Raw genomic sequence first — 18,375 nt, 5'->3', positions numbered from 1 at the left:
AAGTTTGCTCCGAGAATGCTGTACCTGAAAAGTATGAACAGGGGTATTCTCAGCAAACTTCACTGCAATTTATTTTCCCTTTCATTGAATTTAAAACTCAACTTAGGAATTCTAGCACCAAGACAGACAGGCTATCCACTGGATAGGATGTGCTGAAATCTTTTAACTAGCTAATAACAAATAACATCATGATTTAGAAGATCTAATCCAATGGATATTATTGGGAAAAGGTGCTGTTTATGTAATCTGAACACAGGTACAGACATTTATACACATACACAAATATGTATACATACAAACACAGGCATGTACATACAAGTGCACACAGACACACACACACACACACACACACACACACACACACACACACACACACACACACGCACACACACCCACATGCACGCAAGCATACCTACCCTCCCACACACATATGAATACACACACACACGTGCATGCACAAGCACACCCATGTTCCCACGCATATATGAATACACACACACATACACACACACACACACACACACACACAAACAGCTGAGAGGTAGAAAATCACAAGCTTTATGGATAACACCTTGAGATTGTCCAACACTATCTTGTTAAATATTAGAGCGAATATTTTCATCCTAATCCACATCAGTTCTTGCTTGGAAAATAAATTATGTTAAGGTTCTTAAGAGCTTGTTTGTTTCAGCTGGCTAACACATTCAATGTCATTTCATATACACTGTAGTTACATATACTATGAAGTAATGCTTTGAAAGTGCCACTTCAAAGAGCAGGAAATCATAATCTAGTAATGTAAAATTATTTTCATAAACAAATGAGGCACATTTGGACAAAAATGCATATTCAAGTACCTGCTGCAGTCTGCAAATGTTCAAGTACAAGGTAAATATAAACAAGTACCATCTTCATAATATTATTGTTAAGTTAACTAATAGTGATGGTAGTAGTGAGGGATGATGCATAGCCTCATAAGGGATGTAGTACATTTTACAGATACAGTTTCACATTTAAACGCCATTCAACTGCGTTGCAGGCAAGATGCATAAATACATTTATACATTTATCTCCTGTTGTGAGTGAGAGTTAAAATAATACTGTTTGTACAGTTCTGTGTTTTCCAAACCCTTTGGTTACAGTTGTTTGCTGAATAATGTCATTGTCAATAACCACACATCTTGACATAAACAGATGTCTCCCTTTGTTTAAAAAAGGAAGCATCTGGTACAATTTTCTTTCTGTACTTTAGGAACTTCTGATAAAAAGTGAATCATGTAAGCTGGGATTTCGGTCAGTTCCATTAAAGTCTATCACGGTGGTCATGATCACAGGGTAATAGTAATAGTACTGTAAAATCTGGATGCCTGCCTCATAGCTGGTTACGCAAACAAGAGGAAGCAGAACTGGAACATTAAAAGCCAAAGGAATTGTCTTCAGAGGTAATGAAAGGCCAGATGGATTTTACAAAAAGGTCCCTTTTTTCCTCTTTTAGTGGAAAACTCGGCCTCAGTTTTAATGACATATGGGAATGATCTCTCTGTGGGATAAATTTCAACCATGTTGATTTGAATCACACACCTACAGAGCTGGTGTACCTTGCAGACGTTCACTTTTACATATGACTCACAGGTTCACAGCAGGTCTAAAAGAAACATGTGAAAATCCAGAAGTGTGTTTATTTATGCTGTTTTTTTTTTTTTTTCAACATGAGAACAAGATGACTTCCTGTTTCTGTTTACTGCTTCTTAAATACATATTTTGATTCCACGTTACAAGTTAAATTTTTTTTTAGATTTTTGTGAGATTAAATATATAGCTTTTTAAATGACGAACAATAACTAACTTTTCTCAAATAGCAGACCATAACTTCAACTGATTTAAGTTTAAAACCATTTTAAATATGTGTGGATTCAGTGTCATTACTGAGCCCAAAGTCAAAATAACCTAAGTGGTCCCAAGGAATACAATAGACTATCAATGTCAATCAGAGGACCATACCTCTTTCATAAAAAGCTGTTCTGAATGCTGTTGTATCATTCCAATTAGGTATTTCTTTATTACAATGTGTCCAGCACGTTAGTTGAATAATTCACACTTCATAGAAGTTAAATAATGTTCAGATCTTGTCAGCAAAGCCGACCAGTGGTTATGTTTTCCACAGGGTAATGTATCCGCAATTACATCATTCTCCATTTTCTGTGTGGCATTTTGTCCCTCTCTGTTACACTGATGGATGTACATCCACAATGGAATAATGACTACTTATTTTCTCTTTTTGCTGTTCCCTTCTTCTTCTTGTATTTCAGAGTCCTTGGCAGGTTTTACAACACATCTGTCTGAAGTAAGCTCGGCTACAAAATTTGAACTTCAGGACCAGTGGGCAGTAAGCAACTTTGTTCACATCCTTGCATTCTGAGAAAATTAAAAAAAAAAAAAAGCATTTTAAAGTACATAAAATTTATGTGAACCCTTGTTAAGAGACTTATAACTGTTCTACTTAAATACACCTGAGACATATACAGGGTGACTGATTCATCCATAGACAGACAATAAATGATTCTGTAACATAGATAATTAACTGTAACATAATAGTGTTACAGAAATTTAGAACTGCCTTTGAGTTTGTAATTAAAATATTGGGTTCAGCAAAATAAGTGTGTACAAGTTTTAAAGTGAATTTAGTTGTAATGTAAATGCTTTACTTTCTGTATTCATTTTGTTTACCAGATAACTGAAATGATCAACAAGGACCTTTTTCATACATGGCCAAGGTCACAAGGGCAAGGGTATACATAATAAGAAGTTATGTACTCACCATAACGTTCCATCTGAGTAGGTAGCTTCATTTGTCTGCAACCTGTGGGTCTTGGATCCGATATCGGATCCGAGCCGGCAACTTGTTTCAAGCTAATGGATCCAAGCTCCTAGCTCCTCCCCTCACCCATAATCCCCTGCCAACCCTCCATGACCTCAGATCGAGTTTGCCTCACAATATGTACCCAAAAAGGGTATCCAACTAACATAGATCCGAAGAAGGCCAGGGGGAAGGAGGGGGGGATGGTTGCAGACAAATGAAGCTACCTACTCAGATGGAACGTTATGGTGAGTACATAACTTCTTAATCTGAAGTAGGGACTTCATTTGTCAGCAACCTGTGGGACAGAGTCCCCAGCTACCTGAACCTTGGGTGGCCATCATGGAAGGATATTGTGAAGCACCGCAGAGCCAAAGGATGCTCTCCCTCTAGAAATCACGTCCAGTTTGTAGTGGTTAATAAAGGTATGAGATGAGGCCCAAGTGGCTGCCGAACAAATATCATCCAATGGAACTCTAGACTTGAAGGCCGCAGAAGTAGAGATGGAACGAGTGGAATGTGCGCGAACTCCTTCAGGTGTGGGTCTCCCAGAGGCTTGGTACGCTAATAGGATACATTGTGAAATCCAGCGTGATAGAGATACTTTTGATATTGCTTTCCCCAAATTAAATTTGGCAAAGGAAACGAACAGCTGGTCGGATTGTCTATCACCAGCTGTTCTATGAGTATAAAAACATAGCTGCCTATGAACATCTAATGTGTGCAGCTTGTACTCTCCTTTATTCTGATATTTAGGAAAGAAAACCGGTAAATTTATGGACTGATTTATATTGGTTTCTGATGCTATTTTGGGAAGGAAAGAGGGATTGATCCTGAGGTACACTCTGTCCGGGTGAAAGATCAAATAAGGAGGCTTCACAGAAAGAGCTTGAAGCTCCGAAACTCTTTTCGCAGAAGTAATGGCTACAAGGAATGCTGTTTTCCAGGACAAGAATTTGAGATCTACTGAAGCAGCAGGTTCAAAAGGTGGAGCAGTCAAGGCTTGAAGAACTAGTGAAAGATCCCACGGTGGTACGGCTTCTTTTATAGGGGGTCTAAGCAAAAAGGTGCCCTTGAGAAAGGTTTTACACAACTTGGCCGACATCAAAGGCCCTGTATCATGTCCCACATGGTAATGTGAGATGGCAGCCAATTGCACTTTGACAGTTGAGCAACTAGCGCCTTCCTGAAAAAGTTCGGTTAGGAAGTCTAATATGGACGGAAGAGGAGCCGTAAAGGGATCTAGATTATGATGCTCCGCCCAGATGGAGAAACGTTTCCATTTACTGCGGTACACTTTCCTGGTGGAGGGCTTATGCGCTGCCACAAGGATGGCTTTGACTGGTGAAGAGATACCGGGAGTCCTAACTAGGAGTGGAACTGGAGCAACCAAGCTGACAGCTTCAGATTGTCCAGATTTGGGGTCGGTAAGTCCGACGGATGGGAGATTAGATCCGGACTGGGATCCAGAATCCAAGGAGGATTCACTAGGTGAGACCACAGGTAAGGGAACCAAATTTGCCGAGGCCAGAATGGGGCAATGAGGATCATCCTGCTCCCCAACCACAAGGCTTTCTGTAAGAGTTGCAGCATCAGGGGTAGAGGAGGATAGGCATAAAGTAGACCGGGTGGCCAAGCATGCACCAGAGCATCTCTTGGAGTTTCCCCTGGAGGGGGAATCAGAGCGAAGAAATTGCCACATTTGGTGTTTGAGGGAGAGGCAAAAAGATCGCAGCAGGGTTGCCCCCATATTGCGAATATCTGCTTCGCTACTAGTGGGTTGAGAGACCACTCGTACGGGGTAAGAAGGGTGCGACTGAGTTTGTCCGCTAGGATGTTGGTCCGCCCCGGAATGTGTGTTGCAATCAGAAAGCGGTTGGTGGAGATCGCCCATTCCCACACTCTCATGGCTTCGCGGCATAGAGGGTAAGATCTGGTTCCCCCCTGCTTGTTGATGTACCAGACAACCGACATGTTGTCCGACTGAATTGCAATCGTTCCTACGGGGAGGAGATTCTGAAGTGCTTGCAACGCGTACAGCACCGCTCTCATCTCCAGAACGTTGATATGCAGGGAGGTCTCTGTATCGTTCCAAGTGCCTTGGACCGTCCTGCCTGAATAATGCCCCCCCTCCCGAGGCGGGAGGCGTCCGTGGTCACCGTGGCAAGAGGGGGAGAGGTGCAGAAGGGTCGGCCCGTATGGAGGTCCAAAGCATGGAGCCACCATAATAAAGCCCTCCTGCAAGCCTTGCTGATAGCAATGGGGTGATGAAGAGGAAAAGACAGAAAGGACCATTGTACTAGAAGGGTCCATTGCAGTACCCGCATGTTCAGACGGGCGCATGGAAGGAGCATTATCGCTGCCGCCATGGCGCCCAGTGCCCTCAGGACCAATTCCGCTGGTGGGGTCTCGTATTAGAGGATAGCCCGCACATGGAGTTGCAAATTCCAAAGTCTTTCGGACGTTAGAAAGGCTTGTAGCTCTCTGGTGTCTATTCTGGCTCCAATTAATTCTATGGCTTGTGTCGGGGCCAGAAGGGATTTGTCGGCATTGATGGTGATGCCTAACTGTGGGGCTAGGCGGAGAAAGAAATCTCTGGCTGAGCAAAGTAGATGCCTTGTTGGGGCGGTCAGGAGCCAGTCGTCCAGGTACGGAAAGACCTGTATTCCCTGGAGTCTCAGGTGGGCCACAATCACTGCTAATACCTTGGTGAACACCCTGGGGGCTGTGGTGAGGCCAAAGGGAAGGACCCTGAACTGGTAGTGACTGGCTCCCAGCCGGAAGCGGAGGAACCTCCTGGATCGTCTGTCCATTAGAATGTGGTAGTACGCATCCTTGAGGTCTATAGAGCATATCCAATCGTTTTCCCTTAGAAGGGGGAGAATAGACTGAAGAGTGACCATTCAGAATTTTTCCTTGGTTACCGACAGGTTCAAGCGGGAAAGGTCTAAAATCGGTCTCAAGTCCCCCGTCTTTTTTGGCACCAAAAAGAACCTGGAGTAGAACCCTAATCCGAGCTGGTCTTGGGGGACGGGCTAGATGGCTCTTGTTTCTTAGCAGCTGCTGAATTTCTGCGGCTGCAGCCTCCCTCCGATCAGGTGGTACATCGGGGAGGTTCTTGAATTGAGGGGCATGAAGTAATGTTATTTTGTACCCTCTGGATATAATTCGAAGCACCCAGCGGTCTGTCGTGATGGACTCCCATGCCGCTAGGTGCTCCAAGAAGCGCCCCCCGACTGCCTCCAGAGTGGAGCAGTCGGGCAACCCTTCAGGGCTGCTGCGTGGGTCGTTCAGAGAAAGGTTCTCTGGACCCAAAGTTTCTCGGAGCCCCTCTGCCCCTGGGGCGGCGTCCTCCCTGTCCTCCTCTGCCACGGAAGGACTGGTTGTCCGGAGCGGGTTGGGAATGTTGCGAATTCCGGAACCACATCTTCTTCTGACCCTTTTGGTTCTTCGAAAAGGACCGCTGGGGCGCAGAGAAGCGGACTCCGACGGCAGACAATGTCTTCCCGTCCTTCTCGCTCTGGACAAGTGTCTCGCGAACCGTTTTGCCAAACAGGGCAGAACCATCGAAAGGGGTGTTCGCAAAAGACGCTTTAAAGGGCTCCGCAAAGTCACAATGACGGAGCCAGGCCTAACGTCTCATGACTAGGCCCGCTCTGCTAGCCCTAGCGGCTCCCTTGGTGGCGTGGGACAATAGCCGCATAGAGGTATTTGAAATGGATCTCAGAGTGGCCATTCGGGTGGAGTACAATTGTTTGTCCTCCGCCGACATGGACTCAGGGGGGGAGGCAGCGTATTCTTTGATAAGATCCCGCTGCATCCTGATGACATGTGCCATATAGTTCAGAGACCTTACCGAGAAGGTCGCTGAACTAAAAACTCGCTTCCCTAAGCGGTCCATCGAGCGGGACTCCTTGCTCGGTGGATGAACTGAGGGGCTCTCCTGAGCTAGTTCCCTCTTCGTGGCTGCCGCCGTCAACATGGTATCTACGGGGGGACCCTTGCTCCAGTGCGACCGGTCTGAGGGGGGGCTTAGTATTCTGTCCGGGCGTTTGGGTATTGGCTCCACGGTGTCCGGATCCTTCCACGCCCTGGTGGTAATAAGGTCCACCAAGGGGTCGGCCGGAGGGGACACCCAAGAGGTAGACGGGCCTGCTTTGAATGCCTCCAGAAACACGGACTCATCGGAGGAAGACTTGGGGGCAGACCACCCACCTCTGATCCTCAGCATCTCCATGATGTCTCCAAAGGAGACATCCTCGGGGGTGATCTTGGGGAGCCTTCCCCTTCATCCAAGTCCGTGTCCTCAGTTAAGGACTCAGGGGAGTCCATGTGCCTCCTCTTGCACTTATGCTTGCGGGGCACTTCCTCGGGGGGGCTGTCCGAGGAGGCCTTGCCAGCAACATCCTGTTCCAATGGAACCATCTGGGACATTGAAGCAGGCTGTCCCTTTGGCCGGGTGATGGAAGCTTGGCCCAGCAGAGAGGGAGTGCAGGGTGGAGCCGAGACAAGGGCCGGGGGTCCAGATGCTCTCAACAGAGCCCTCTCCACTGCATCGAAGGCCGAGGGGGAACCACTCTCTCTGGGCTCCGAGAGTCGGCTCCCACTTGGATCCGATGAAGGGATCGGAACCGGCACCGAGACCATCGGATCCGAAGGACCAGTGCGCTCCGACCTGGACGAAGCCGAAGGCACACTGAATCCCTCGGATCCGAAGCTCGGGCCACGGCTCCGAGAGGTCGGATCCAACAGGCTCGAGGGCAGGGTCGGATCCGAAGTACCAAGTACTGTTGGCGCCGACCCACCCCCGGCTCCAACGCTGCTCGGCTCTGAACGCTCCGAACCCGGATAGCGGGTCGGAGAAGGAGCAATTGGATGGAAAAAAGGTGTCGAGCTCCCCCCCCGAAGGGGAGGGAGGCAAGAGCACTCCCATCTGCAGCTGGGCCTGGATGAACCTTCGCATCATCCGGTCCAAGTCTGCATCAGACATGCTGAACGTCGATCTCGAAGAGGCCATCGAGGCAGGCCTGGAATGCCGCCTCAATGACCTCGATGGAGATTGGGCCTCCTCCTCCTCGGGCCCTGGGGAGAAACAAGGGGATTGGAGCCGAGGAGGAGGAGACCTAGAAGCAGTGGAGGGAGAAGCCCGCTTAGCTGGCGGGGCCGAAGCGGAGGCCTCGGCCCACCGCTTGTGGTGCTTCTCCCTCCGTTTCTCCCTCCTGGCCTCCCTGTCCTCCGGCGCTTTAGCAGGAGTTTGAGTCCCGGCCGAAGGAAGGGGGGCAGGAGTGGCAGCAACCACAGCCTGTGGTAGTGCCACGGGAGCAGCGGAGGCCGGAGCCGAGTCCGGGGGTAAAAGTCCCGCCAAGACCAGCTTCGACCTCCGCTCTTTCAGTGCCCTGGGGTTGAACGCTGCATAAATGGTACAGCCTGAGGTGAGGTGTTCAACCCCAAGGCACCGAACGCACCGAGTGTGGCCATCAGCCGGGGAGAGCTAATGGCCACACTCGGTATATTTAGAAAAAATGGCTTTTGGGGCCTCAGCCATACTTAAAAGAAAAGGTACACAGGCCCCAAACACAACACACACACACACACACACTCACTAACGACCAGCGAAGGGAGGGAAAAAACTAATTAAAAGACATATATTTTTACACTACAGGGTACCTAACACACACTTTATATGTTGTAAAAAAAGAAGAAAGTTTGACAGAAAAAAACACACTTAACTGACGATTTACTAGTCGAGCTCAAAGGAATCCAGCTATCCACAAGCTCGGCAAACTAGATCTGAGGTCATGGAGGGTTGGCAGGGAATTATGGGTGAGGGGAGGAGCTAGAAGCTCAGATCCATTAGCTTGAAACAAGTTGCCGGCTCGGATCCGATATCAGATCCAAGACCCACAGGTTGCTGACAAATGAAGTCCCTACTTCAGATCACACATTATGTGAACCAAATAATTTCTATGTATTAGGCAGGAAAGAGCCCTTGCATACAGAACATGCACTGACCAAACAGAAGTCATAACTGAACTCCATACCCTGCAGGCATGAAGCAGAGATCTTAACCACTGAGCCACTACGCTGTTTCGAAAGCAAAGCTGGACAGAAATGGTACAGCTGTTATAAAAAATAAAGTGTACTTTAAATGACAGAATTTGAAATGTACCTAAACGGAATGCACATGTTTTTTGTGCAAAAAAAAAAAAATTCAAAATGCAACAATGTATGATGCAACAATTTTTAATGACTCAAAATAACCACTATTAAGTAATGCAGATGTACTGGCTAATAATGTAGGTGCAGTTTACTGTCTGCTGTCTACCTCAAATATAGTTAACTGCCTGGCATTCACAGTCCCCATTCAGTTGAAACCATCAACTGGAAAGTAGACATCCTGAAATAATGGACAAAGCCATTTATAAATGATGTGAAAGAGAAAAGATTTGACTTGAATGGTATTTGATGATAATTATATTACATAATCGAAATATCCACCATTGTTACTCCTACTTGGTGCTGGTAATTAAGGGCATCATTTTTTCAAAGAGAAGGGAAGAGGTTTTAAAAGAGACTAAAGATGAATACAGTCAATCAGGAAACTTCTGGGGAAACAAAAGTTTAGGCTTCTCTTGAAAGTAATGTTATTTTAAAACTGATAACCTTAACACATGAACTTAGATTTTTATAATTGTCTTCATAGCTTAAAATCTTGATTTTTGTCTCAACTGACCTCTGAAAAGTAGTTCAGGTTTATTACTAATATTTCTTTGAAGTGCAGAATTAAAACTAGATATATCAGTAATCTTTCTAATGCCAGGTCTAGTTTTGCTTTTCTCATCCAAATTCTTAGAATATTTGTTTCTGTACGAGAATCTGAACATATACAAGGAATTAAGGAATCTGCAAACTGTAGCCATGCATAGTGAAACAAAATTACTGAAAACTAATAAAATATGACACAACTGAAAATTATCACTAGGAAGTGATATAAAAGTATTTTATACACATACTTTTTGCATGGGATTGTAACACGTGCACTCCCCCATACCCTTGCAAAAAAAATCCCAATACTTTGAGGCTGCAGAACTTAGATAGATGGGAAATACTTGGTCTTTTAGCAATAGCAAGTATTTACCTTTCTCTTGAGGCAGCATGAGCTCAGATTTAGTATATTTAAAAATGAGGAGTAAGGGAGCACAGCTATCATATGCAAGAAGGCAGGGAGGTACTACAAAACACTAGTCTTCTTTGTAAATATACAGAGGCTGTTAATTCCACCTCTAGAGACACAGATAAACTCACTGTCTACCTGAAGTCTATTCTTGAGCAATGACCCAGGGCTTAACTTTTACCTGTACTAAGAATAGTATCATGCTTTTGGTAGCATATTACCTAACCAAACAGCTTATATGAATAGTGATACTCTTTTCTACATTCTTAAACTATAATGTTCTCCCATTTAAGGAAATTAAAATACAATCTTGCAAAAACACATGGGAACTACGAGAAAATTAAAGGGGATGTAAAAAGACCACCAGAAAAATTCTGATTGTGCTGAACGGATTGTATCTAGGAAAAAGACATAGATGAGATAAAAGTATTTTAGTACATAGTCCAAGAAACACAAAGAATGCATCTGCCAATTCTGAATGAAGTCAATCTAGCCCTGGTGTTTGAAACATGAGGGGGCTGATAGTGAAATGGCACAATGTAAGCCCATATTAGAAGGGCTGAAAGAAATGTATATATGGCTTCTCTTTCAAATATGAACTCAAAGCAATCTCTTCAGAATTTGGAGGCTGTTCACATCCTGTAAAATAATCCTACTTCTGAATATCATGACACAGGACAGAAGAATCCCATTTTTTAGTTGTGTTCTTTTTTTTTTTCTTATAGGTTCATAAGGAGGCATTAGGCTTACTGACTTTGTGGGCCATTTTAAGCCTAGCCAACTTCCATTTTGGTGATCAAAATAACCTATCACGTTTGGTTAAAGATTGGCCTTACCCATCCTATGGTCGATAAGTACATATTAGCCCTAAACAGAATAAATGGGATCACACCATAGATAAATCTGAGGGGACCCATACATGGGAAAAAGGATTTAGGAGCTGCCTCTATCCATTAGTAGCACAGGGGCAGTCTTGGGGTAAATTTTCTGTTAGCCATCCATAGATCTAAGTTACGCTTGAAAATGGACAGGGATGAAATTTGTTTTATGTGGATGGGGAGTCTGTTCCACAGCAGTGATATCCTCTGCTAGATATACCTGTCCCTCCAAATCATTCTGTTTATGTTGTAGAAGAGGTTTACATACGTAGACTGAGTATTTCTGATGCCATTTGACCTGCTGATGTGCAGTAAATCCATCAGTACTGGGTCAGAGGATGCCTTGTATGCCAGACACAGGTCACCTCTTAGCAGTCTATAGAATACTGCATATAGTGACAGGGCTTTGAGTCAGTACACATGGGAAACATTGTTTATGCCTTGCATCCTTTCAATAAGGTATCTCTGTGGGTGTTCCAGTTGTTGCATGTGTCGGCTAGGTACATGCCAAATGCAGCATTATATTCAATGCTTGTCTTAATGAAGGCTAAGTAAAGGAGGGCAATGATATCCCTAGATCTAGACACAATTCCTTTGTTTATAAGCTGTACAATATAGGACTTTCAAACGGAGATAGACACATGTTGGTCAAAGGTTTGGTCATTGTGCACATAAGTCCCCAAATCCTGAACATCTGGGTCAACTCTTAGGGGTGTACTGTCAATGTAGTAGTTCCCCTGGGGCAGATGACTTCCCAATGGATACAGTAATGTATTTTTTGTTACTTAGTTTCATTCCATGATTTTGGCACCAGTTAGTTATTTGAGACAAACCTTCTTGCAGGATGGCTAAGTCATTTGGAGATTCAATGACTGCCCCTAGCGTGCAGTCATCTGCAAACATAGTCAGCCAGAGCCCTTTGGTAATGGCTTTTACTTAAGAAAAACTGTTTACTTCTTCTTCTTTTTTTTTATCATAATGCAACTTGATCTAAACTGACGCTTTTTAGTACTTGTTAAATTCTGAAAGCAAATAATACTTTCCTGAGACTTGCCTGACATTTTTGATTCTAAAAATGGGATTTCTCATTTTAAAACACCTCTTTCCAAGATAAAGTGAAATAGAAAGGACAGTAGTAGGAGGGACGCCATTAAAACAATTCAAACCTACATTCTGTTGGCCACTACAGTTTAGGGGAAAAGAATGTGTTGCACTCATAAAATTATTTCACATAGAAAACGTGCAAAAATTATGTTGGTTTAGAAATTATATACTTTATTCTGGAAGCACAGATATTAGACAGCTTAACAATGAATCACAGGAAGTTGAAAGGAAAGTGCAGAAAATATGTAAAAGGAAGCTGAAGTGTGGCGAAAATTTGATTACAATGTATATGGGAAAATAATTTTATCACCTGCACATTATCCTAAACAGTCTAAAAGCCCCCAGAGTGACCTGTTCTTTGCCTATTTGAAAATAAAATAAAGCGAATGACTGCTGGACAATTTATTTTTATTTATTATTTGTTAACCGGAAAAGTCTGACTTGGAACGAGCAAATTTTCAGAGGAGGCCCGAGAAGAAACACTCCAAATGCATGTCTTTGTAATGTGGGAGAAAACCGGAGCACCCGGAGGAAACCCACACGAACACAGGGAGGACATGTAGACTCTGCACAGAAGGCACCCCAGCCAAGAATTGAACCGAAAAACCACTTGCTGTGAGGCAACAAAGCTACCGCTGCCACTGTGCTGTCCAATCATAAAGTCAAATCACAAAATAAAGGATAATAGACAAGGCAGAAATTTTTGTGCTTTGTATCTGTAAAATAAAATGAAATGAAACAAGCCACCGATTTAAATCCAAGCATTTCAAAGATAGCTGGTGTTAGCCACCTACAAATTCCATAGCTAAACCCCTCACACACAAAAAATGCTGAAGCTTCTTAAAAGAAGAAGACAAACACTCTTTGCTTATCTGACTGTCCACTTTATCAGTATTGTGGTAAATACAGGTAACTGGAGAATAAATGAGCTGAACTGTCTACTAGCATAGTTATAGGACATGGCTAGCCAATCTATGTCTTGTCACTGCAGTGAAATAAACTGTAGAGATTGGTTGCTCTCTAAGTAACTAATCTCACTGTTTATAAGAGAGTTTTAGGGAGCTGACACTTTCGATTTTCAAGAATGTATTTTTCTTACAAGTTTGTTTGTGTCTTTCGGCTTTTCCCGGTTAGGGGTCGCCACAGTGGAACTCCGGTCCGCTAATGATTGGCAGTAGATTTTTACGTGCTGGCTTGCCGGGCCTAACTCACAACCTTCAACGAAGGAACGCCCATTCACGCATGTCGCCAAACAGATATTGTCTTAAATACTGGCAGGACAGCAGATAAACATGTAGGTAATGGTAACAGTACAGACACTCCACCACAGAAGCGATTCTTTTTTTTTTTTTATATATTTATTTTTTCTAACAGTCATTGTGTTTGAGGATGGGCACATTGGCTGACAGCCCCTTTGCTCAAGAATCATAAAGCCAAAAATAAAGGAGAGACAAAAGGAAACATTTAAACATTACCCTAATTCTCTTGAAAAAAATAATAGAGCAACAAGTTTTGTTTCATCATCCATTTTCTTAACAGTAAGTAAGAAACTCTAATTCTGGCATTATGGTGTCACTCTAATCCTCAATGACATACCAGACAAACAAAAAATATTATGAAGGAGAGGGCAAAATTAGGGACATTCTGAAAAAAAATCAGTGATTGTTGAGAACAAACTTTTTAATCTCTTTGCTCTAAAATTCTGGACAAAGCCAGAAATAATGGGGGGACAAAGGGCCAAAATCAGGGACAGCATTTAAGTATTACTTTAATTCACTTAAAATGTTAATCTGCATCAACATGCATTTTCTCAACAGTAAGAAGCATGAAACTCTATTTATTTATTTACTTGCATTTCTTTTACGGGACTGTCTGACTAAGGATTCCACCTCCCCCTTAAAGCAAAGGCCTGTGGAAAAAGCCCGACACAGGAAATGTAACAATCAGTTGAGAAACTAACAAATTTACTATTACAAGCATCTTTGTTATTAATGTGACAGCTATATCTGTATCTATATATAGGTTCATAAGTACTTATTAATCTATTGATCCATGAATAATTGTAGAAGCTTAGTCCTGAATTTCCATAAAAGTTTTAGCTCTTGTAATTTAGGAATGAATAGCCCAGCTTCAGGCAGAATATTTACATGTTACCTCCATCTATAAGTATCAAGGGTGCTAAAGCAGGGGTGAATTTGCAGTTTCACATCCATTCATCCAGATTATATTTGAAATGGAAGTACTTTCCTTTATGTGGAGAAGAAGATGATGCCAAAGAAGTGATATCCTTTGTGACACATATCCATCTCTCCAACCTCCAACAAGTTCTATTTATACTGCAGAAGAAATTAAGATCTCTTGAGAGGGTGTTTATTCTGCCACTGGACTAGCGGATGTGCAGTAGATCAGAGGGGATAGAGTCTACTGAGGCTCTGTACCCAAAACACAGAACGCTCCTCAATGGCCTGTATGATACTGAGAAAAGGGATAAGGCTTTCAGACAGTCAGTTTTATAATTTAAGCCCTTGGATTTTCTTGGTGAGAAAGCACTGTGGTCATACAAGTTGTGTTAAGTGTTTGAACAGGAACATACCAAAGGAGGCATTATACTCAATTATTGTCCTAATAAGTGCCAAATATAGTGGACTGATCACATCCCTGGATCTAGAAATCATACCCATACTAATAAGCTACACAATGAAAAAGGAATTTCTTACAAAACTGGATAGATGGTGATCAAAGGACAGTTTGTTGTCCAGATGGGTTTTCAGGTCCCCAACTATCAAATCAGTTTCCAGGGGTGTGATGTTGCTGTGATAGGTATACAGGACATTATGTTTGCCAAAAGAGATTATTATACATTTTTTGGCATTTCGCTTTACTCCATGGTTATAACACCAGTTGTTTGTTTGGAAAAGGCTGTCTAGAAGGATCTTGGTGTATTCTGGAGATTTTATGACGGTACAGTTATCTGCAAACATGGTCAGCTACAAACCCTTTACATTAGCTTTGACCTTCTGTTAGTAACTGCCAAAGAGGAATGGTCCAAGAACTGCCTACCCTAATTTACTGGGTTCTGTTTGTGAAACAATTTGCTATCCAATGAGTTGCATAGGGAGTAACATTTAACTGGAAGAGTTTATCAACAATACCTGAGTGTGGGATGGTGCTGAATGCCTTTGCAAGTTCTGGGCATGCAGTGCGTACTGATTTTCCCTCAACCATTGTGTCAGTAACCTTCTCAAAGTAGTTGACCAATTTAAACAGACAGGATCTGTCCTTAACAAAACCAAAATGGTGTTGGTTAAGAGTTTTTAGGTTATCTATGTCCTTATTTATTAATTTCATAAGGATCCTCCTCATAGCCTTACAGATGAGACTGGTCAGATTTATGGGACTATAATTACCTGGCTCTGTTGATGTCCCACCTTTGCACAGGGATATGACTGCTGCTGTCCCCCATTCATCCAGCCCAAAGCCTTTTGACTGACTGATACTGGATAGCCTCTGTAGGGTGGGGCTTAACATGTCTTGTTTCAGGCTGGTCAATAGGCAGCCTAGTACATTATTTGACCCCAATAAAACAGTATTCTTGCCCATGGAAAGTGCTTTGAGGACTTATGTATTTTAAAAAAATTGTATTTCTAGAATTGTTTTATGTGGAGCTTTTCTCTCCGGGCCTCCGCTGAAAATGGACCTGTGTCCAGTCAGACTTTCCTGGTCATCAAATGTAAAATAAAATAAAAATAAAATAAATAAGTTTGTGAGAGATTTGAGGGTATGGTGTAGATCAGTGATGGCGAACCTATGACATGCGTGTCAAAGGTGACACGCCACAACATTCTGGGTGACACACCAGCGTTCAACATCCAAGATACCAAAGAAACTGGTTTTGCATTCATTTTTCATGTGAAGTGCATAGAATTATTTTTTGCCAGGAGCCAGTGCAACAACACTGCTGCAGAGCTAAGGAAGTTATTAACCTCAAAGACTATTTCAGTATACTGTCTCGATAGAGTCTGCAAAGGGCAGTGCTGACATTGTTTTCTCTTCATGGTTACACTTCTGCAAAGGGCAAGTAGTCTGCATTTCTAAGTGCATGCTGTTTTACATTCCTTTCAACTTTCCCCCTTAATCCTTCCTAAAAGTGGTGACTTTTTATACTTAATAATGATTTATTTCTAGATTTGTCCTTGATTCTGTTGAGATTTATTTCTGAAGTATCGACAATATCGACAGCTATGCTGTTTTATTTATTTATTTATTTTATTTAAGCGTATTTATTTATTTATTTGGGGGGGGGGGGACACCACCAGAGTCAAGTTACACATTTTCCAAATTTTTGACACACCGAACCCAAAAGGTTCGCCATCACTGATGTAGGTACAAGTATGTGATCTGGTACTGTAGGGAGACGGAGTGACGGGGTGAAGTCAGAGCTAAATTTATCCACTAGTAGAATGGCTATATCTTCAGTGTCAGTATATGTGATATAATTTAATATTAGCTCTGTGCAGCTCTGGGTGTTATTTCTAAGGTTTCTAACATACTTAAAGGAGGCTTTATGGCTGTGTTTTGCCTAAGTGGCTAATTTTACGATATATCTAGCTTTGGTTGCTTTGATCAGAGACAAGAGTTCCTTGTTAAGTTTAGCAAGAGCATTTTTGGCATTGTGATTGGGTTCAACCACAAGGGTTTAATTTAAAATTTGCTTTAGAGAGGGACAGATTCAGCTACGCAGCTATTCACGTATTCATAGAACTTGCTGGTAAAGGATTCCACATATGCAATGTGGTCATCAGATTAAAGGAGGATGTCAAATTTAGCCAGGTCATCACTCAGTTTTTGTAGAATAGCCTTCATACACCAGAAGCTAAGACAGCTGTTGAAGGCAGTTCAAGGCTAGGTTCATATCTGCCTTGGTTATACATATTCTGACAGCTCTGTCATATCTCTCTTCGTACAGTCCAGGGAGGTATGTCTCAAGTGGTTTATTCCCATGTTTACCACAACTGTGGCATATGTGTATCTATGGTGCAAGGACATGAATGTATGCATGCTGTGGCAAATCCTGGCACCCAATACGGAACTAACCATGACCCTTTCCTTTACTCAGCCTAGTGAGGGGTGTATTAGAGTGTCACACTATGGAGTCACCTATGACATGTATGTTGGATTGTCTTGTGGTTTGCCTTACAGCTTTTGAGTTGAGACTCTGAGAGCCTTGGATGCATGTTTCATGGTGGATGCTGCATGAGTTAAGTGTTTGTGATGGTGCTGAGGGTAACTGTTTCAACAGGTACATTTAGGAGGCCTTTGGTTTAAGTAGTTCACTTTCAAAAGCCTCTGTATATGTATGTCTATATTCTAGGTCTCTATTGTGTGTGATAGGTATAGTGTGGTATTGTGAGTTACAGACAGCATGTTTGCTATTTGTAGTGACTTTATGTGAGATATTTGCCTCCACTAACATTATATAACCACATCTCTCACTTATTGTGCCAGTTAAAGATAATTGCAACACTGACGCACTATGCCCATTTCAAGCAAGCTTGATAAAGATAAAGTTGGAAAGTGCAAATCCATGGTTACATGTACTCACTAATGCTGGCTAAAGGGGAATGAACCCTTATGAGGTTTGGAGTTGATTACTGAAGATGCTGTTTGGTACTGGAGATAATGTTGGTCTAAGCTGAAATGAACACAGTTAGAAGCAATAATCCTTTGCTCCTTGATTCACCAGAAAGTACAGTTGTGTACACTTACCATAAATGTATATGTTCGAGTGTATTCACTGTTGCAGTCATTGCGTCCCACTGCTGTAGAGTCCATCAAGGGTATCTAAGGTAAGACTATAGCAAGTATAATTAAGCCATCAACACCAGGTTCAATGCTATTTATCAGGAAGTAGTTTGGGAACAGTGCTATTCTTTGCATGTTTTTCGTGTTTCACTCTTGCAGTCATTACAGTTGGGTTATCTGCTTGCAGGAAGCCCTCAGTCGGCCTGATTAACAAAGTCTTGGGTCCTGCGTCAGTTGCTGTCCCTTCTTCCATGACGTCAGGTCGTCAGGGGTATAAAACATGCAGCCGACGCCATTACATTAGCTTTTCTTGCCCCAGATGTCAGGTGCCCCCCTAATGGGAAGCAATTCAATATAAAAGTACAATGATATACCTCCAACTAAAAAAGCAAATACACCAAAAAGGCTTTTAAGCATAGTAAAGGAAAGTAGAGGTATAGCCAAAAGAAGTTAGGGGGTTGGAAGAAGGGTAACCAGGACTTGAACATCTACATTTATGGTAAGTGTACACAACTGTACTATGTTCTTCATGTTTCACTGTTGTAGTCATTACATTTGGG

The 18,375-nt window shown here is 42.7% G+C and overlaps 1 protein-coding gene across 1 annotated transcript in view; it reads right to left on the bottom strand.

Annotated features, from left to right (window-relative positions):
* Positions 1-471: 471 nt before the first annotated feature.
* ADAMTS6 (ADAM metallopeptidase with thrombospondin type 1 motif 6) overlaps positions 472-18,375 on the bottom strand; it is a 2,910,080-nt gene continuing 2,892,176 nt past the window's right edge. Inside the window, exon 17 of the mRNA XM_044063364.1 lies at positions 472-2,415. Within this exon, the coding sequence (XP_043919299.1) occupies positions 2,306-2,415 (110 nt within the window). The 3' untranslated portion in view covers positions 472-2,305. The remainder of the gene's footprint in view (positions 2,416-18,375) is intronic.

The sequence above is a fragment of the Protopterus annectens genome, chromosome 2.part1 (assembly GCF_019279795.1).
Source record: "Protopterus annectens isolate FY-2018-M chromosome 2.part1, PAN1.0, whole genome shotgun sequence".
In the NCBI taxonomy this organism is placed as follows: Eukaryota; Metazoa; Chordata; order Ceratodontiformes; family Protopteridae; genus Protopterus; species Protopterus annectens.
This window is presented reverse-complemented; position numbering and strand designations above follow the sequence as displayed.